General features: G+C 39.2%; 2 protein-coding genes across 2 annotated transcripts; one reads left to right on the top strand and one right to left on the bottom strand.

The window, feature by feature from the left end:
* The first annotated feature begins 11372 nt into the window (after window positions 1–11372).
* LOC108063970 (microfibril-associated glycoprotein 4-like) lies at window positions 11373–12472 on the top strand. Its single transcript, XM_017151260.3, has 3 exons — window positions 11373–11525; window positions 11586–12200; window positions 12266–12472. The coding sequence occupies exons 1-3, from the start codon at window positions 11395–11397 to the stop codon at window positions 12390–12392; spliced, it is 873 nt and encodes a 290-aa protein (XP_017006749.3). The 5' UTR covers window positions 11373–11394; the 3' UTR covers window positions 12393–12472.
* A 7852-nt stretch (window positions 12473–20324) lies between these two features.
* LOC108063977 (uncharacterized) lies at window positions 20325–21172 on the bottom strand. Its single transcript, XM_017151268.3, is given in 2 exon segments — window positions 20325–20990; window positions 21056–21172. Coding segments are annotated over 2 exon segments (507 nt in total). The 5' UTR covers window positions 21126–21172; the 3' UTR covers window positions 20325–20553.
* Window positions 21173–21347: the final 175 nt, after the last annotated feature.

Genomic DNA, 21347 nt, shown 5'->3' on the forward strand with positions numbered 1-21347 from the left:
CAATTATCAGCCTACTCGGAGCCCGGGTTTCAGGTGAAAATGTTTTGGGCATTAGTCTAAATTTCATTTGGACGTGCTGGTTTGAATAATGCAAAGTATTCCGACTGACACTTGGTTCTGAATGGTCGGGGCTGTCGGCAGCTTCCGCTCCCCAACTGGATGATGCACTTCCAAACGGAGGGCGTGCCACCCCCTCCTCCTCCACCTCAGTCGATCCTGTCACTTTCCTGTCCAACCGTCTGTCCCCGTCTGTCCAGGACGTCTATGTGGTGTCAATTTGATTGCAAAGGTAATTCAAATAATCTCATCATACACAATCTAGCTGTGTTTCCTGCCCGGCCCGTCATGTTCCTCGGTCCCCATCCGAATCACAGTCGCCGTCCTCCCTTCACTTCGACGACAACTTCAAAGCGAGCACTGCAAATAAATCAAATTAAATTTAACATTTTTGCTTTTTATTTCGCCTTGCTGTGTGTGGGAGAAATTTAATTTGCAGCAACTGATTTCGTTGGATTTCATTAAAAAGGTTCTCTATAATTAAATTGATTAAGAGATGGAATATAAAAGTGCGAAATGTACACATATATTTTAATCCGGCCCAGCTAATGACGGCGCAATACCGGCTTTTGGCATTCGACCAAACAGTTTGAAAGCGCAGTGAAATAGTTCGTTAATTGATTTCGTTTGATGGGATTCGCATAGTTTTATAGAGTCAATTCAGGCTAAATATGTAATTTAATAATGAAAACTATGGGGAAAACAAACAAATAAATATCTGAAATGTAAGCTTTGACCAATTATAAACAGAAAATAAATTTACCAGCTTATAAAAAAGGTTTCCCATGAAAACACCATGAGTAATTAGTGAAAAGTGTCGCTTCTTATGTTGCCATTAGGAGTAATATTTCTTATTTATCAATGTGGCTTTCACACTACCCCACTGAGGGCTGTAAAAGTTGGCTAATCTAGCACGCTTTTTGATTAACCACAACAAGTTGTCCAGAAGCTTGTGGCCAGACATGTGCCATAATATAATCCACTCCAGCTGAGTCGGAAGCAAATCACCCGTCCTGATTAGAACTATGTAAATACACATGTTTGCTGGATCTGCGAGGGTTCCCCCTACCATAGTCCCACACATATGCTGGTAACTTTTTAAAAGCCCCGCCAGATAGCCGACATTGCTTACAAAATAAAAGTTTCGCCTTATATCTCTGATAGACATTAGTAAGGCGAAAAGTTAACAAAGGGGCGAGCGAGTTAGGAGTACTGGGAAAAACTTACCGACTGATAAACGTGCCTCACAAACAGAAAGAGAGAGAAGTTGAGATCAAAAGTTATACCCGAAACTTGCCGCAAAACAAAAACTCGTTCTTCCTATCTCTGCGATAATTGCTCCTTTAACTAGAGAATTTTTTTTCCTTTGCCCCCATTTCAGCAAACCCACTCCTGATTAGTTTGTAACTAGGATGGTGGGGCCCTGGGTCTTTGTGTATTATCTTTCAGTTTGCAATTAGTGGCTCATTTAAAAGAGATTTGCAGCAGCGACTTTTGCTGATTGGTTTGGGTCCGGTTTCGATAGGCGGGTCAAGTTCCCGTAGCTCTCACAGTTCCCGGAATGATTGAAATTTGAGCCTGAGGGGGCGAAGGGGGGTTTGTGGACCGTAACAATGCCATCCATGCGAACAGGTTCGCATCCGTGCAAAACATTAAACGCTACGACTTTTCCTGCTGCCCACATTCTTCTCGAATCATTTAACCCGAGCGCAATTTTCATAAAACGAAATTATTAAAATTGTTTATTCGGGTCCGTCGTGTGTGTGTGTCGCTGCTCCCCTTGGATGCGCACATTCTGCCGCACAAAAACATTATTATTGAGCAGTTAACTATACTGAAAAGCAACTTTAAATTAAATGGAAGAGTGCCCCTCGAAGTTGAAACCGAAAATGGTTATGCCGGTTTTAAGCGTTCATTGCAGTTGATACAATCTATTCTTTTTACGACGAAGGCGAATGGGCTGAAAATATTTATAAAAAAAAGGTAAATTATTTTTGGCCTTAAAGTTCAATTTGTTTATATTATTTTACCAAAAACATTTTTTCAGCATATACAAAAAATTAAATTGCAATTCTTGGCTAAATAACTTTTAATTGTATTTGTTGCTGGTATTTCTACCGAATTATTAAACACTGCGGTTTATGCATTTTTCACATTATTTAGGCCACAAATCTTTTTTGGGCACTTTCAAGTGGAGCCGTTTTCCGCCACATGACATTTTACATGCCGGACCAAATGAATTGCGAATTCATACATATCGATATGCTTCCAACAATCCAACAAAATCAAACAAACGCAATCCAATTGCGGACTTGTAGCACTGAAATGAAATGTGTCAGGCCATCAATTAATGAATATATGCGACTGCGACCGTATTGTCAATCATAATTATTGATTGTCCATTACGAGCTTAATTTATGCATACCAGACGAAAAGTGTTCGTGCTGAAAGGCGGTAAAGAATCGATTAAAATGTTTGTTGGGGACATCAATTCCGCCAGAAATAGGAATATTGGCACTCCCTCTTTCCTAGTCTAAAGGCTGATTCGTGAGGTGTTGACATTAGAGTATCTATTTCGGATATTTATGATATTGCTCTGCCCGGATTATTTATGGCAATTCATAGTTAGGGCGTTGGTCAGCCGAATGCAAATTTAATTTGTTAGCCATGTCGGCAGTGGGAGAACTGGGCGAATTACCGGGCTCAAAGCCAAGGGCCAAACAATGCGCGCTTTCTTATCGCATGTCAGCAGCAGCGAACGCGAATCCCTTTCACAGAAAGTCGCACACATGTCCTGACATATCATATCCCTGCCCCGAAGTCCGGCCGAAGCCGAAACTGAAGCCTTACTTGACGCAACAGCAGACCAATAAACAAAAGCATTAAACCCATAAAACAGGGAACATGGCACTCTCGAGAATTAACACTACATTATTCACAATGCAATTTCGAAACAAGTGAAATGGTGCAGCGAAATGGGGGTTCGAATGGGGAGTACCCAGTGATTTTTCGGAAAACTTTAAAAATTCTAGAGATCTACATTTAAAAAAAATACATAATAATTTCTTTAATCATCCAGTCTTTCGTGAATTTAAGACGATATGGGATGGAATAGTTTTTAGTAGGCGACGGATAAATAAGTAATAAAAAGTCTAGAAATAGGAAAAGGTAAATAAATTAACACTAAATGGTATAGGTGTAATATAGTATGTTCCTATATTTGATAAAAATTGTAATGTTCTTTGAACAACCAATAAAGAAATATTTTAAGTCATCTCTAATCCGGTATACCCTCTGAAACCCTGTGAAAATTTTATAAAAAATGTTTCAACTCGAAACGGCAACGAATGCGAATGCATATGGATGTGCTGGATAGGATGAGGAGCTCTGGAATGGGTTGCGATGGGTGGGCGTGTGTCTGTCGGAGGAAAAGGGAGTCGGATGAGGAGGGGAAGGGGCTGGTGACCCACATGGATGCCATTGTGGCCGCGCCATTTGCCTCCGGGCGGTCTTTCGCGCTCCGTAGGTGTCTCTCTGTGGGATAGGAGGATCGGGGGACCGGGATTGGTCTGCACCTTTAGCTTTCGCTCCTTTTTTCATTTGTTAAAAATGTGAAAAATTAAAAATATTGTACGCGTGCACACACAACAATGTGCGAGCGTGTCTATATATATTCCCCGATGCTCCGCTGTTTTCCCGTGATACTCTGCCGTGTTCCCTTTTTATGCATATTTCCCACAACACATTTTGGAGCCGAGGCATTCGCTTTTAAATCATCCAAAGGGGGGAGGAGGTGGGATATATATATATAGTTAGTTCGCGGCTGAAGTCGGGCTTATCCCATCAGCAGCATCAGAGGTGCCCGCCCTCCTTTCCCTTTCCCACTGTTGATTTATGTTCAGAGTTTGCGTTCATTTATCATTACAGTTGAAAGCATTGCCGCTTTGTTCCTGTTCTGTTTCTTCCATTTTTATATTTTTCGTTTTTATTTTATTTTTTATTAATGCACAATATGCACAGCAGCCGTGAAAGAATAATACTTTTAATATAAGTTATTTTTTGTGTTTTGCAGGTGCCAAATGTGGTGCTTATCACAGCGATGCTTTTACCATTTACATTTTAAATAACACCATTCGATGGGTTGCCGGGGGAATAAAACAATTGTTTGCAATTGCAAAGAGATAAAAAAGTATTAAAAGAAAAAACTATTAAAAATCAATAAATCGCTTCCCAATATACGGCTTAATTTAAGCTTTTAAATAAGCTGCTGAAAACCAAATTTAGTCGACTTTAAAGAGCTTGCTTTGCGGCAAAAAATAAACCAAAATGGACTCACTTACAATTTGGATGTTATGGGCCTTTCATCTTTATTATATATATTAAATTAAATATTTATTAAAAGTTCAGCAAGGCAATGATAAATAAAGAAAAATCCTTATTTTTAAATCTCTAAAATAAAAAGCCAGCTCCAACAATGAAAGCAAAATAATTGGTTGACCAAATCCGTAGCTTCCCATAGAACTACAAATGTGCTTTCAAAAATCCTTTTGTAAAAGCTGAATAAAAACATTCTGTCCTCTTCGCAATGCCGCTTAATTAAACTCCTTTGCCAGCAGGAATTTTTAATTCCATAAAAACAAATACCAGTGTTCACCGGAGACAATCGTAAAAGTACAGTGGGCCCTGAACAAACCAACGAACCTCATCAGCCAGTCGGTTGTGTTTGCGCAGCCGTGAGTAAAAAATTCAAAAACATAAACGGAAATTACCACAAAATAGAAACCGCAACCGAAGTCGAAGCGCCGCCACCCAAGCCACCCAGAAACCACTTTTGGTGGCTCCTCCTGCCCCACACACATCCACCATATCCACCGCATTCGGGGTGGTGCAGTGTCCTGGTTCGCTCGTCCTGGATGTTGTTGTTGCGCCGCAATCTAGCAGGACAATCTTTTGATTAACATTCTTGGCTTTTTTTGGGGGGAAATTAGTTTTTATGTTTATTACCTGAACCATTTAGGGGCGCTGACAATGCTCATAGCAGAACGTAATATTTGGGGACATTCCCGCGTCCTGGCGATGATGATGACGGGAAGCCGAAAAGCGGAGAAAAGAAACGATCCTAATCAATACTTCTGGTTTCTGTTTTCTGGCTCCTGGCCAGCAGCAGCAGGCACTTAATTAATGCAAATGGTGGCCACTCGTTGATTTTAATTTAGATTGGCGACTTATTATGTAAATCGAAATTCGGAATTGGGAATTCTCGAGCTCGGACAGCTCAACAGACAGCTCGTCCTTGCGGCTCTCCAAACCTTCCGTCTTCAATTAAGCAATTAAATTCGCTGTCCTAGCCATAACCAAATGTTAGTTCGAAATTAATAAATGTCCTGGCCGAAAGCCCAAAAGGCAAACAGTTCATTGCAACTGAAAGCTGACGTTTTAATTAACTAATCATTCTGCTGAAAATATTTCCTGTCCATTTAGCCCGCTTACTTTTGTCCACCGACCTCGAGGATTTCGTTCGCTCACATAAATTGAATTTTCGGTCCTTTCGGTAATTTCGGTGTTTGGCAGTCCTGAATGTCCTGCCACATCCTGGCCTGCACCTGCAGTTGTCAGGAGCTCCCCTCTCCTTTCCACTCTCCTCTCTGCTAAGCCTGCTGGGCATTTTGACGGTGTTTTGTGTGCGGACGCAGACCGTAAATCAGTTGGTATTATTTGTCACATGCACAGAGCTTACAAACTGATAACGAATATTAATTTTGCACCTGGCCAAAGGTAAGCAAGAATGCGAAATGAAAACTGCTGCAAGCAAACTTATAATGTCTCCCTGCGCATAATTCATTCCGAATAATAACTCCCTCAGTCCGGTGCGGGCGATGATAAATTCGATGCCAAGTGCGGAGACTTAAGTCGGGCAGGTAATTAAATCAAAAGATGTCAACTGCTAATGGAAAACAAATATTTTCCTCGGTCCATTGAAAATTCTATGGTTTTTCGTATTGGCAGACTAAGAGAGACGAGGGAAAGTGGGGAAATTGCTAAAGCAAACACCTGAAGTATTTAATATTGTACTTAAAGCCTTTCGAAACCTTTATGATTGAGTAAAAGTACCTAAAGTATTTTATATTTATTATATGCGTTACTCGTAAAGTAAAAGGGTATATTGTATTCGTCGGAAAGTACTTAACATTAAATTCCGAATTTTATGACAAGCAAATTTAGAAAAAATCCAACCACAATTGAAAGTGTTTTATTTGAGCAATTTCGCACACATCGAAATGTTTGCGGTTGGCCAAAAAAATTTGTTCGCCCCGGAAGAAATAGTAATTTAAAATATTGTGTATTAATTAAGGTGTGGCAGCAGCCTAGTTGGAGAGCAGTTGGTCAATGCGGCCGGGAGACTGCAGACTGAAATCAAGTTTATTTCCAAGAATGCCTTGAAATTTGATGCCCGAGGCAGCAGGCGATGCAATTGCCCAGAATAGCAATTAAATTTTCGCCACAAATTGCACAAATTGACATCGAAAATAAATTCCCTGCCAGGAGCAGCAGTGCGGGGCAACAAAAGACTGCAACTTAAACATTTTTAACGACTCTGGAGGAAGTCGCTTCCAGCTGCCAGTGCTTCCCCCTCCCTGCTCTCCTCCAGTGCATCATTCTGTGACCTCGTTGGGGCAACAACCCCCCAACCCCCCTTCCACCGACTTGTGGAGTGCCAGGAGAAGTTAATGCTACCTGAAGTTTTAGACCAAGTTGTCGGCAGGCGCTTCTCGTGTTGCCTAAACAGATTAAGCTCCAAACACATGTGCTCTGCAATTTTACGCGTTGCCACCACCGCATTTGCCACCCAACCACCCATCTTCCCGCCGGATCCTGGTTCCAGGACTCAGGACGCAGGACCTCAAGGCCCGGGGGCCCGGCATAACCGCCGCATTAATTCCTAGTGCCAGACACCTTTCTCGTTAGCGGTTTCCCCAACTTATTTAATTTCACAGAGCCTCGACCACGACGCCTCAACTTTGCTAGCTTGCTTTGAATTTTGCGTGCGCGGAAAATGCCCGGTTGGAAAATCCAGCCCGGGCGGAAAAGCGGATGTGGCTCGGCAAAGTTAAATAGCTTTCGTCGGTGCGAGTGTGTTTATTCAAATGCCGAATCCAAATTGTCGACATCTTGTTTTGCCTTATTTAATTATCGAATGCATCAGCAACAGTTGCCACTTTTCAGGGCGACATTTAGCCAAAAAACCTCTCACGTTCATCGCGACCCGCAGGCACCCGCTTTTCCTTTTTCCTTTTTTTTTTCCACCCATTTTTCCCAACAATTTTCCGTGTATAATTTATGGTCTGCAACGGATTTGCACGCGGCCTTAGTTGGGGCTAACGAATGCGCATACGTGCGCTCACGTAGTCGAAAAGATAAGGGGACAAACTATACGTACCTTCATATATATGCATGCATATATATGCTGGATGGATGATATCGGAGCGGTCTGCAGATACCTCAAGTGGAGGCCAGGACTAACATGTTAACAAGGGATTTTTCAGGCGGCCCTAAACGATGGACTTTAAGCTGGAGTAAACTTTCGGGTTTTTGTTTATCTCCATGTTATTTAAATGCTAGAATTATGATGGCCACAAAAATATTAAAGGCTTAATCAAATGGATTTAAGATATTTTCATTTATAAAAAAAATAATCATTTAAAAATCAAGTCTATCTGAGAAGATCAATTGAATTATTATAACATATATTTATCTCATTTATAGCATTATTGCTTAATAGTGAGTTCTCTCTTTTCGCTTCAATTACTTTTTGAGTGGGAAAAGTCACTGATATTGAAATTAATTTTTTTCCAAATAATTACATAGCTTCATGAATTTAATCACATTACTGGAATGTCATTAAAATCATAAATGTTCATTACAGCATTTACATAATTGAATTGCATGAAAAATGCCTCGGGGTCAAATTTCCATCCACATGGTTGTTGATTTTTCAAATTCGATTTAGTGAGTCTTCTGGCATTTGTTGTAATAATTTTGTACATTTCACGCAAAGCTGAGCTTGGATAGAGTTCAAATTCCATTGTCGGAACTGAGGGCTTATGGCACTTACTGCTCCAGGCATAATTAAACGCTGTGGAATTTCATTATAAAATTCGCAGACATTTGCCAGATGCCACAGACTCTTAACGGGGGTTGAGAATGAAATCAACTAGAGGTGTGCAAGTTTTTATTTACAAAATATTTAATTCTAAGAAAATCAAAATTATTTCTGAGGTTAAGGTAAGATATTCAAATGTCTCGAGAAATTGCTAAAATAAAATAAAAGACATATATTTTCTTGTCAACCTCCCATCTCTAAAGTCAACTCCTTGAGGCCTTTCATTTGGGAGTGAAACAACTTCGCTGGCTGACTTCTTTTCGCGTCTCTGTGAAATATTTCCCTTAAGTATATTTTATATTGAAATTTGCTCGTTAAGCGGTAATTTTCCCTGCAAAGTCAGTTTTTCGTTGAAACTTGGGGAAAAGCGAAGCCCACTCATACACTGGTTGGCTCTTCGACCGAGTTGATTTTTCACAATTTCCGGTCAAGCGAAAGCTGCCCGGCACCAAATGGCGGAAACGTAATTTGGCTCTTGGCCATTATTTTCGGTTCTGACCGCAAAGCCAAAGCGAACTCATCGTCCTTCGAAGGGCGGAGCGCATGGAGTCCATCGCCTCATCATAATCGAAGCCACGAAATTGAAGGACTGCGGCACAATGCGGTTTCCGCTGCCAGCTGATTGGCTTCCGTTTCCGCTAATTTTGGGAAAAGTTGGCTTTCGCTTTTGCCTTTCCCCATGTGCCTTTGTCTCTGGCCCAGTTGTTATTGTAGTTTTTGGCCAAAGAGGCATTTAAGGATCCCAAAACAGTTGATTAGGTTCAAAGCTCATTTCGCTGTTGCAGTTTCAGATGTTTTTAAATGGCAACAATGAGTATTCGAATTGGGATAGGATTATGCTCATTGGAACATAATTAAGTCATTATAAATTGTATTTTATCTAAGGAAATAAAGAGTAATAATATTTTTCCAATTTGAATTATTATTTTTTTATATGTAACATAATCCAAATGTTTATAAATCAGCAAAATTTTGTTCCTTGCATTACAAGCGACTGCAAATCCAAGAATAAACCCCTGCAGCTAGTAAAGCAATTCCGAATCCTTTTCGGTCCATCTTCATACACATCTCCCGTCGGATTCTTTTATTGCCCTGCACATTCGCTGTGTCTAAGCACATCAAATATGTATTCGAAATGGAAATTTAAAACCATATTACTGGCAGAGTGGAGAGCGAAAAAATATAAATATTTTATGGCGAAAATATTGCAGCTCGGATAGGGACAATGTATGCACAACTGACCCGGGTCCTCGAGTCCTGGAGTCCTGGCAAGGACACACACACAGCTCGACTCGGACTCGGACTAAATCTAAACGCCTTTCGCTGGCTCTCGTCCCTTTTTTAAATTGTGTAACAAATTGTTCCCCGGGGACGAATTTGGATTAAGTAAAAAAAGGGTTTATTTACGATGCCATACATAACGGCCGTCCGGCTGCCTGGGTCCCTTTTTTATTACGTGCCCAATACTCAATTTGGCCATATTTAAATTCATCGTCTATTCCAGCCAGCCGGCGGCCATTTCGTATGCACAAGAAGCAGGCAAGCAAGTTCCCAGGAGTAGTCGGCAGATCTATTGAGTGGTTATTTGAATTGAACTTTGAGGTTGAATTCGCTTCATTTTTATGTTATTTATTGTGCCCAAAGTTTGCCCCCAGGCACACACACACACACACACACGAGCGGAGTGTTGAAGTAAAATGAAATACAACCTGGGCGGGTTCCCAAAAAAAAATGAAGAGAAAGAAAAACCCAGAAATGTTTAGGCCAATGTTGGCCCGGTTGTAAATTTCAGCCATAGGTGGGTAAAACTTGTTTACACAATTTTCTGCCGCTGTCTCTGTTTTTCTTGTCCACCAGGCGCCGCTGGGTCGAGAGGAGAAATGTGGAGAGCTGAGCAGAAATTTGCAAACAATTTAGTTGCGACGCGACCAGCTGGCATCTTGATAATATTTCGATTTATGCCCCCAAATCCTGTTTACCCCATCAAGATGGTTGAGACACAGAGGCGTGGGCAGGGTGGGGGGTTGTCCTAGAATTTGTTCTAATTTCAAACGAAAATTGTAGCTCAGTTTCGAAAATGAACAATCTAGAAAATGCATTTAAAATGTTAGATTACTTCTAATTATCTGAAATGTATAATAAGAAAAATATTTATAAAAATTAAAAAAAATAATAAATATTAGTTTATACAAACATAACGGATACATAATGCAATACATTACAAAAGGTATAATTCACATAAAAAGGTGTCTAAAAATATGCAGTAACCTTTTGTAATATTTTGCTGCATACTTTCAGGCATTTTTGAAAGTGATTTTAAAACTCTATAACTTTCTTTGGCATCTCTACATAGCGAGATGCATAGAGTAAGTATCCAACCCCTAAGACTATGATTTGCAGTAATTTAGAGTTTCTTAATTTCTGGGTGGAACGAGAATTCTTTGTTTTTACTTGTCTCCGCACTGAAAACTTTTCGCTTGAACTTTTTTGCGGTGCTCCAAACACCGCCCACCGCCCTCCGCCCACAAACGAAACCCCAGGCCTGTCACACACGGTAAACTTCAAACTGTAACGAGACGGAACTGATGTCACCTGAGCTGGATGCCAAGGCTTTTGCGCTCAATTTGACAGACAGCAGTGGGTTTGGGTTTGGGATTGGGTTCGGTGGTCGGGCTGCGGATGAGCTCGTTACTAAGTTCGAAGCCGAGACATCTGTCCAGGTTGTCCTGGTAGTCCTGGGAGTCCTGGGAGTCCTGGCAGTCCTGATTGTCCTGCCAGACCGGAAACGTTGACAGCCAAACGAATTTGATGGATACGAGTGCAATGCACTAAACTACTTGTCCTCCATTGCAATCAGATAGAAATGATAAGTTGTTTTTCGCAATTGAGCCGTAAACATTCGGTAAGCTTGACGAAAAAGTTTACTCAATGATTTTGGCATCATCAGCAGTATTTAATTTCTAAGAACAAAAAAGCTATAGGTATAATTTCTTTGGGATTTTCAGGGTAAATGACACAGTTCAACGTGAATAATCATCGGGGAAGAACTGAAATAATCTGAAAAAAATCAGAGCTTTAGCGATAGGAAAGCCCCAGTATTTCTTTGTTAGCCGGCTTTGTATAAAAACATCTCAGCTCAGTCTTTGCCGATCAATTGCTCTCTACAGTCAGTAATCATGCAGCTCTCGATTTTGTTTACAATTTTAATCGTCAATATATTAGTCCGTATAAATGCTGAAAAAGTGTGTGAAATATCAACGATTTGCGGCAATGCGGCATCCATACGGTCCCAAATGATTGCTGTGCGGTGTGTATAATTTATAAATAAATTTATTTATTTTTAAATAATGAATTTATTTAATTTTAGTGTGGAGCAGGAGCGACAAGGAGAGTTATTAGAAGGCTTAACTGAGAAAGTGGACGATTGTTTGTCCAAAATTGGAGTAGAGACCAAGTTGTACGGAAAAAGTTGCGCTGAACCTTCGGTGCTCACCCAGCACAGTGAAATCAATGTGATCGTGGTGCCCGAGTACAGTAAACACCCATTTGTGGTGGCCTGCGATCAGCTGAGTCAAGGCGGTGGTTGGACCATTATCCTCCGTCGCACAGATGGTAGTGAGGATTTCTTCCGAGATTGGAATGACTATAAAAACGGTTTCGGGAAGCTGGAGAATGAGTTTTTCCTTGGCCTCGATAAGCTGCACGCCATAACTTCCTCGGAGACCCAAGAACTATTGGTTCTACTCGAAGACAATGAGGGAGGACGGGCATACCAGATGTATGATAACTTTAGAATTGGTTCTGAGGAGGATGGCTTTAATCTTGCATCTTTGGGCAACACTTCGGGTAATGCAGGAGATGCTATGGCCACCCATTTGGGCCAGAAGTTTACCACCAAAGATCGTGATAATGACAAACATGGCACGGTCAACTGTGCCACAAATTACAACAGTGCGTGGTGGTACAATGCCTGTCATCACAGGTAAATATTTATATATTCCATTAAAATACTGAATTTATTATTTAATTTTTGATTTGCTTCCCTAGCAACTTGGCTGGCAAATACGGCGATAACACCCATGGAAAGGGCATCAACTGGTATCAGTGGAAGGGGCACACCTACTCGCTGAAACGTGCGCAAATGATGATAAGGCCGAAGAGGCAGTGCCATTAAAATATACTAGAAAAGATGGAAAAATTCTATTCTAATTCTAATTCAAGTTATTCAGTGACAAATTAAAAGTAAACAAAATATAGCCCATAAATTACACAATCAAGATTAAAATAAATATTTTAATGAATGACAGATAAGCAGACATATTATTTATATTCTTATATTCTTGATTGGGTAAATATTTTAAAAACCCTTTTATTGAAAAAAAATATTTTTTTCTTATTCTCAAGAAAGTGCAATTTCCGTTTTCCCTTTTCGCTCCCCTAGTTTTTTCACCCCTAAAGATTACCGTGTTTTTCATTTATTCAAAATCTAGGGGCTGTCAGTGCGGCTGATGATTAAGTAATTAGCGAAACGCAGGCAAACGAGGCCAATTAGCTGAAGAACGGAAATTAAGCACACATCACATTAGCCAGCGATGCGATCAAGAGTTGTTCGAGGGCTCGAAGGGCCCGAAACGCTGGCTGCATTTCTTTTGCCGCTTTTTGTGTGGCAATTAGCACGCCCCGCCGCACTCGCCCTCGCATCTGGGGACCTTGGCAGCCGCATTTTCCCGCCGGAGGAGGGCCGGGTGGAAAATCCGGACCTCGGCAAGGAGCTGCATAAAGCGCACATTGAAAATTAATTGCGCCCAGCCCAGTGTGCGAGTGTATATCCGTGTGGCAGGTACATATCCTACGTGCGTGAGCAGCAAACCGCAGGATCTGCAGGATGGAGGATGGAGGGCCAGAACCAGGACCCCAATGCGGTGGCCGCGTGGTTCGCCTTTTATGAAAAATTAATTTGCCCTTTGTACCGCAATAATATTCCCCTTGATCCCAGCAAATTCCCCTCCACTGTGCTGGCAACCGGAGCGTATGATTAATTTTTTGTCCCGGTCTGAACAAAGTGGTGCCTCCAAGATTTTTCGGTCTCTGCCGCGCTTAAGTGGTCCACATTCACATGCCAATTAGACTCCATTGATGCTACGGTTGCGAACTCAACTCGTATTTAAATCACATTTATTGGGATATTCTTTTGAATGTTTATTATACATTTGAATTCTCCGAAATCCGAGGTACACCAAAAAAAACTTGATACGAAACGATGATCGATTTGATGTTATGTGGTATCAATTTTGACTTGAAAAGCTCTAAATTAAGTATTTCTTCGAACTCTTTTTCCCTCCCACTAATGGAAATTTAAGCGCTATTAGTTATTTAAGCTCCCATTTGATCCCGTCGTGTTTTTCTTGTGTGTACTACCAAAAATATCTGTTTCAGAAGCCAAACTGCAAAGAATCATGTGCAGAGGGTCCAAAACTTATTTTACATCACATGCCATTCGAAGGAGAATGTGAATGAGAATTCCGCACTCGAACGTGTAATTCCATAAAACTTCTCGCTCTGTTTAGTTTTTGGCACAAGTGCAGCAGCTTGCCAGCCAGATAGAAATAGAAACAGAAACGACTATTTTGCACCACAACAAACAATGCATATTTCGCAACACCACAACAACAGCCCCGATGACAACGACGGAACTAGTTCCCCAGTAAGTTCTTGCAAAACTTTTCACAATGTCGGGCGGTTTCTTCCTTTTCTTTCCTTTTTTTAGAATTTTTCTTTTAGGGTTTTCCCACATTAGGGCAGGAAAACCGCAGAAAATTATGCAACACAATATGAAATGCATTTGAAAGACAAGTGAATCTTGTCAAGTGGCAGGGCAAAACGCCAGGGAGCTCGAGCTCCGGCGAGCACTTGAGTCGGTGCTTTAATCAAAAGTCAAATATTTCATGCCAGCCGCCGGACAGGCTTTGGCTCTGGAAAATCTCCCAGTTCACATCGCACACCCATGCCCACATCCCAATCCCATTCCCATTCCCCGTCTGGCTGAGTGGAGCAGGAGCATCTGCTGTCGGGATGCAAATGCAGCCGCTGCTAACCCGCACAATAGACACCGCCGTCAACGCCTCGTCTTCCCTACACGCCAGAAACTTCCTCGCCTACACAGTTTTACTGCCAGCACTTGGATAAAAAATATACAGGAAAAAATCATTATTTTTAACATTTTATTTAAACATTTTTTAGACAAAAAAAATAAAATATTTTTCCTTTATATTAACCAAATATAATGTTAAATAAATAAATAAATCATAAATAAATTAAATATTAAATACAGCATTTTAATAAAGTGTGGGTTACCTGCTTTCGAAATGTTGTAAAATATTTCAGTGATAGATAAAATCGTAAAAGTCTAAAATTTAATTACTTATTTGTAATTTATTTAAATTTATATATATATTATATAAATATTTTGGATTAAATTAATTGGATTAAATTAATTTTACATGAATTTCATTTTGTATTTATTTTTTTTTATCATTTTTAAGGGCTTAAGTAACGTTTTCTAATATTTTTTTAAAAAGACAGACAATGGCTAGTTATTTTCTCCGAGTGCAGCTATGCTGGGATCACAGTGGAACCCTTGGCTTGGGGGAAGGCCCGAATGCCTGCGCACTTGCAGCCACTTCGGATGACTCCGGCTTGGCTCATGACTCTAGAACCGGCTCTAGGACTTCGTCCTCGCCCACATCCCACAACCCGTAACTTTCCGACCTTCTCCTCCTCCGGAGCTGGCTGCTTTCATGGAAATTACATTTTTGCATTGCCGTCGTCGTCGTAGTAGTCGTCGTTGTCGCTGCTGCTACTCAAGTAAATGCAAATATTTCTCATTTCTCTTACGAAAATTGTCAAATGTATTCAAAAATGTGCGCCGCATGCGAAATCTTTCTGAATATGTATGCGTCCGTCTCTAGCCCAGTTCTTTATTTGGATTCCAATGCAAATCAGAGATGCAGGGATTTTAGCTCTTAAAATTACATGGCCAAATCATATGAAATTGGCTTTAGTTGCAACGCAAAATGCTTGCTACTTTTCGATGCGATTTTTATTTGGAATAAACTTGTCAACTTAAATATTTATGCAAAATTTTCAGTGGCCTTTAAAGCCTGAAAATACTTACTAGCCTTCATTTTATTAATTAATTTTGTCATGCATTTAAAAATCAAAACTGTGGTTTTGTGGTTCCTAGCTTCAGTATATATAGCCACTTTTAATTAAAATCGTAATTAAACTAATTGCCAGGAAGCAGAGCCGCAATAATAATTTTAGTCAATTAAAAATTAGAAGAAAAAAATGTGCAAATATAGAAAGCTAATTAGTTGTATTAATATGGGCTTTCTACTTTCAGCAAACGAAAACATAACAGAAATTAAAATGTGTTGCCCACCTAGCGGATACGCAATCTTCCTTTAAAAAGGTTTTCACGTCTTAATGATTAAATTTAACGTCTTTTCCCAACCCTTTTTCAAGGGCCTTTAACTTTTTTAAATCTTTCGCTAAAAGGGTTTTCCTGTACATCTCTGCATAATTAAAGTCATTAAAATTTTAAATCGACTTTTGCGCATTTTAATTTTAAGCCTTGCTTAAAAACCTTTCAATCTGTAGACTCCATTCATTATACGTGGGCTTAGCTTTAAAAGTGCACGATTAATTTTCAACCCAATTGATGTTTATTTCCACACCATTACATTTCCTAATTGATTTTCCATTCGTTTTCAGCTTGTCATTGCAACAAAAGCGAATGATAAAAATATACACGATGCATAATTTGCTGATATTTTCATTCAGTTTGTTATTCATTTTCAGAGAAACATAAACAGACAGGAATCCACCATAATGGCAACTTTGCCAGCTGTTTAAAAATGAATGCAAATGGGTACGTAATTAAATAAATTAATTAAGCGACCAACAAAGAGACAAAAGAGACACTTTATACCAAAAGAGAGGTTGTGTAGATTTCTTTCTGGCGAGTGGGTTAAAATTATTAAAGCCCTTTTTTATAATTATAAAGATAACCAGGCGAGTAAAAATATTCAAGAAGGTATGCTCATTTATTTAGGAGACATATAATTTCTCAGCTAATAGGTATAAATATGGTATTTTTTTCAATTATTACTCTACTGTTGAAGATAATATTATATTTATTTAATTTATGTTAATACAATAAACATTAAAAACCAAAAACACTCAAAGTCATAAATTTGTTTGCGTGGTTATAGTAAAAAGAAACCAAACAGTAAGTGAAATAACATTTACACTTGTTTTGTAGCCAAAACTTTGCCAAAAAGCAAAATGAAAATTGTTTTATTTATGGTATTCGATTTTGCATTATTTATTACATACATTTTTGTTGTTCCAGCAATTCTTCTAAAAGTGTCGAACAACTACCAAATGCGGCAACAAAACCATAAAATATTTCCTCTCAGCATTTTGCAGCATCCTTTGGCAACGGATTGATACACATTTTTCATCTTTTCGCACTACTAGATGCAATAAATACAATTTCAAAACAAATTCTTATGCGATTTTTTCGTTTCGCTAGTATAAATCTCAGCTTTGAGTTGCTTGGTTGAATGTGTCTATGAATTCAATTACTTAAAAAGTATGATTTGAAAGAGAGAATATTTATGCAAAGTGCTGACTATACAAAATTTATTTATTCGCATTTTTGATTGGTTTTTCGATATTTTATTAAAGTCGATTTTTCTTTTTATTTATTTTTATTTCATGTACTACGAACTCTTATACAAAAGCGAACCAACCAACTTACCTTCCACACGACCACAAACCTACAACATTTTGCAGCTTTGCTGCGATTGTCACCCAACAACTGCGATGTGGCTGCCCATTTGGTGGTGAGTTTTAACTCAAATGGCTGAATGTGAGTGGAGACTTTTCTGACAGACTGTTAAATTAAAAAAAAATGATGCATTGAATTTAAATATTCAAACATTAAAAATATGTCATTAAATCCAAAAAAAATAAAAATAAAAAAAAAATTTGGTGTTGTTAGTATAAGGCAAACTAAAAAAAGCAACAACCAAATTAATATAAAATTAAAAAAAAATATTTTTTTTATTTTTCTATAAATATTTTCTACAGCAGTTGTTAGTCTATGTTCTTATTGAATTCCGTCGACTTTACAAACTACATTTTGGACTTTATCTCCCATTTTCTTTTCCTTATCTTGTTACAAATTCTATTAAAAACAAATTGTTTTCACAAAGTTAAGTGAGTTTGGGCCTATGGAAATGCCATCCAATTATAAATGATATTTCAATGACAAGCCACAGTGCATATTCAACGAGACATTTTCGTTCTTCGACTCCGTCTGTCAATCAATGTAAATGAAAGAGAGACATTTTTATTTGGCCAATTCTAGACATGAGACCCCCTCCCCTTTGAGTTTCCAATGGAGTTGTGTTGTCCCTGGTGGAAACAAGGACTCAACTCGAGCTCCGGCTAGGCCTCCTTCATCCGTCACGGTCCTCCGATCAAATTGAATTGACATGTGTGACTCGGTTTGCATTTGCCAAGGAGTCTGAGTCAGAATTTCGCAAATGTCCGGACGGCAGACTGTGGACTTCCCCGTTTTCCCCTCCCATCCCAAAAATGAGCAAACGCCGGTTTTTGAATGAGTCATGTAACCCGGAGCTTTAACTTGCCATGTGAACGAACTCCGGCCGCAATAAATTTCAAATGGAACCGAATCCGAATCGAAGCTCTCGAAATTCAGGAACGTGGCCACTGCACTTAAGTTTATTTCCCTCTGCAGAGTCAACACAATCAAATCAAGTGAATGTGTGGGACTCCCCGGAGATTGTAAGTTCGATTGCAGTGCGTTTATTTGCGGAGACTCCGCTGCAAAAGTCAATTGACTCAATAAATTATTTTTAAGGCAATCAGAGGTACTTTTACTTGTGCGACAAAAATGCAATCGAAAAGTTTGGTATTTTATGTCTTTGGAGAATTTTGCGCCGACATATTTTAGAGTGAGTTACAAATTTATTTCGACTGACCCTCTTGTCTTTGAATTTTCCAAGTTTGTGATGGAAATAAGGAAAATTTACTTCAATTGAAGTAAAAGTTTTGGAGATGCGGGAAGTTATTTTGATTTTAAAATTATTTAGTTAGAAAATTGATAGATACTCTTTTAAAAATATGATACTATCTTATGCTTTTTGCCAATAAATAAATTTACCTCCCAGTCGAAGCATTTTATAGTCAAGACAATTAAACAGCGTATTAATTTTCCATTAGCTTCGAAAGTGGGCTTCAAGTTTAAACATTCAAGCGCAAGAAACTCTCAATTAGTGCCAAACCAATGCTGGCCATATACATGTCATTTGCGGCTGCATTGGGCAATTTGAAATATTTTCAATTATATTTGGCCCGGATGGCTTGTGGGTTGAATGTGGGTTGGAATGGATGTCCTGGCCGTCGGCTGCTCACAAGTGAAATTAGCCAAATTATTGGGGTAAACAGGGGCCGAGCCGGCAAGTCGTCTTGTTTGCGCTTAAAATTTAATTTCACGCACAATTGAGTTCATGCATAATTTGGGTCCGGGGTGATAAATTATTGCTATTATTGCACACGGCTGCGGGGGTTTAAGAGGAAGAGAGAGAGGTGTTTCTGTTTCGTGGAGCCACAAGCTGACCAGCCACAATGCATTGCAGGAGGACGAGGCAGGATCTGGAGGAGCTGAGGCAGGGACACCGGCAAAATAATGACCCTTCCCCACGTCCCACGTCCTTGTTATTGCCAGGCTCGTTGGCTGCGTTCATTAATTCGCTGCCATAAAACCCGGCCAGGGGCACATTTTGCCTAGCCGGAATTTGCATACTTTTCGCACTCAGCGAAATGATATATCACAAGAAATATAAAAAGAACGTTCCCAGAGAAACAGAACTAAATTAAGAATGTTTTAAAAAAAATTCAGATTTAAATATTCATTAGTAAGTATCATTTAAAAATGCTTTATAAATAATTCTTTTGGAACTTGCTTCTATAAGATGTCCTACCTTTAATTAGTAAATAAGAACTATTATTTATACATTTATGAACATATTTAACAGCGCGATTTTCAAATAAAAGGTATAATGATAATAATCTTTTACTACGAAATAATTTTAAAATATATAGGTATATATAAAATATAAAGCAATTTTGTTTCTCGTTTAGTATGATTTGCAAATAATATAAAAACAGAAATCATAAACAGTAGTATTATGGCAAAAAATTAATCCATATTTTAAGTAACTCAAATTGATATAAAAATTGGAATTAAATGTACTTGTAATTAGACACTTTTTTGCTTGTGCACGGGTAGGCGATGAAGTAACAGGAGGCACCTGTTACCGCGCCGCAAGACTCGGGGCAGCCGCGCTGGGATCCTGGCCAAAACGCCTACAACACATGTCTGCTCATAATTAATGTGTAAATTGTAAAGCTCCGCTCCTCGTGGCCCACATCCCCATTTCCCCATTTCGTCCTCCATGGCCAACTATTCCATTGTGGCCATGTTGAACAGCGAGGGCAACCAGCGCGACAACAAGCGGGGTAACCGGTACACCGGGACTTGGGCTTTCGTGGGCTGTCGGTGTCCCTTCTAGCCCAGTTAATACAGAAACAGCGACGTCGATAAACAAGCCAACCCTCCTCCAAAGCCACGCCCCCTCCCTTCCCATACAAAATGCGTTATGACGCCGAACAATCTTAATTGCATTCATGTTGTCTAGGCTGTATGTTCACCTGGCGACCGGCGTCCAAATGGATCCGCATCCGCTACAAACAAAGCTCGCTCTGATTCACATCCACTTATTTATGGGTTTCGATTGTTTGATTTTGCCAAACAATAGATGGGGTTCCGTTGAGCTTAGTTTATCACAGTACCCATTGGGAATTACCCATGATGGTGATTACAAACCCATGTCGAATATTGTTTGCTGAGTCAAACCTTTAAATTAATTATAATTCCGAGTCATCTTCACATTTCTTGATATCTTTACACTGATCACGTTTTTATAGCACCTTTGATGTGGTTCGAATATTGTATGTTATAAAAAAGTATTTTAAATATTTCTTTCGATATCACCAGTTCTAGGTAACTATAAAGCTTGATTTATATTTTTAGAACCCCACTAGAATGCGTCATTCGTAATTGCACAGCACTATCAAGTTATTATATCGAATTTCTTTACTTAGTAATTTTAATCTAATGGGAACATTGGTATGAAACAAGTTTTTGCACTTCATGTAGCAATATCTTGAGAAATTATTAGTTAAAAAATCAAAGGTTCTTCAACATTGAGAATTTCATAGGTGCGATCATGACGATCTTGATATAAATTACAATAACTATTCAGGGTAAGAAAGGCATCTATGGCACTTGGCAGCTCAAAAACTAAACGACGCTTTCCGCGCTTCACAACTCGTAAACTATAAACGAGTTCCGGAAGATTTAGATCCTCAACCAGAGCCTTATTTAAACTCTGCAGGGGATCTTCCAATTTCTTGTAGCTGATGAAAATCATACAGACTTTTCAAGAGGAGTCGTCGATATGAAATTCTCTGCACTTATCTCGATTTTTAGCATTGTCATTGTGATCTCTCGATTCGGTTGATTGATCTTTTGCGTAGTGTTCCCAACTGCGAGGGATATGCTCTTCGTTTGAGGGAAACACAAAGTCATCGACGTACGAGGTCCGCGGCTTAGGATCTGTTATTAACAATAAGTTTTAGTTAATCAGTAATCAGTAATTATTAGGAATTTCGTACGCTTACAAGCGAAACAACTGCCAATCAATATGAGTGCCATAATCCAAAACATTTCCGACATTTGCAGTTCTCGCATTGCGGCAGTAACCTGTTTACGATCCGAGATGCCAAGTTGTACTGACACTATTTCATTTTGTTCTCAGCTATTGAAAGTAGACAGTTAAGAGAGCTTTGCTCTTAAAGACTCTCTGTTTTGTACTATATTACCATATACTCTGCGATTTCTGATTGATTGGCAATACAATTATACTGGCAGTTCTAACTCAGTCTTTTTGGAGGTGTCAATTGACTTATTGAC

This window comes from Drosophila takahashii, chromosome 2L (assembly GCF_030179915.1).
Source record: "Drosophila takahashii strain IR98-3 E-12201 chromosome 2L, DtakHiC1v2, whole genome shotgun sequence".
Lineage (NCBI taxonomy): Eukaryota > Metazoa > Arthropoda > Insecta > Diptera > Drosophilidae > Drosophila > Drosophila takahashii.

Coding starts and splice junctions, on each gene's coding strand:
- LOC108063970 (XM_017151260.3), top strand. CDS start 11,395: ATGCAGCTCTCGATTTTGTTTACAATTTTAATCGTCAATATATTAGTC. Junction 11,526..11,585: donor TCCCAAATGATTGCTGTGCG/GTGTGTATAATT, acceptor ATTTAATTTTAG/TGTGGAGCAGGAGCGACAAG. Junction 12,201..12,265: donor TACAATGCCTGTCATCACAG/GTAAATATTTAT, acceptor TTGCTTCCCTAG/CAACTTGGCTGGCAAATACG.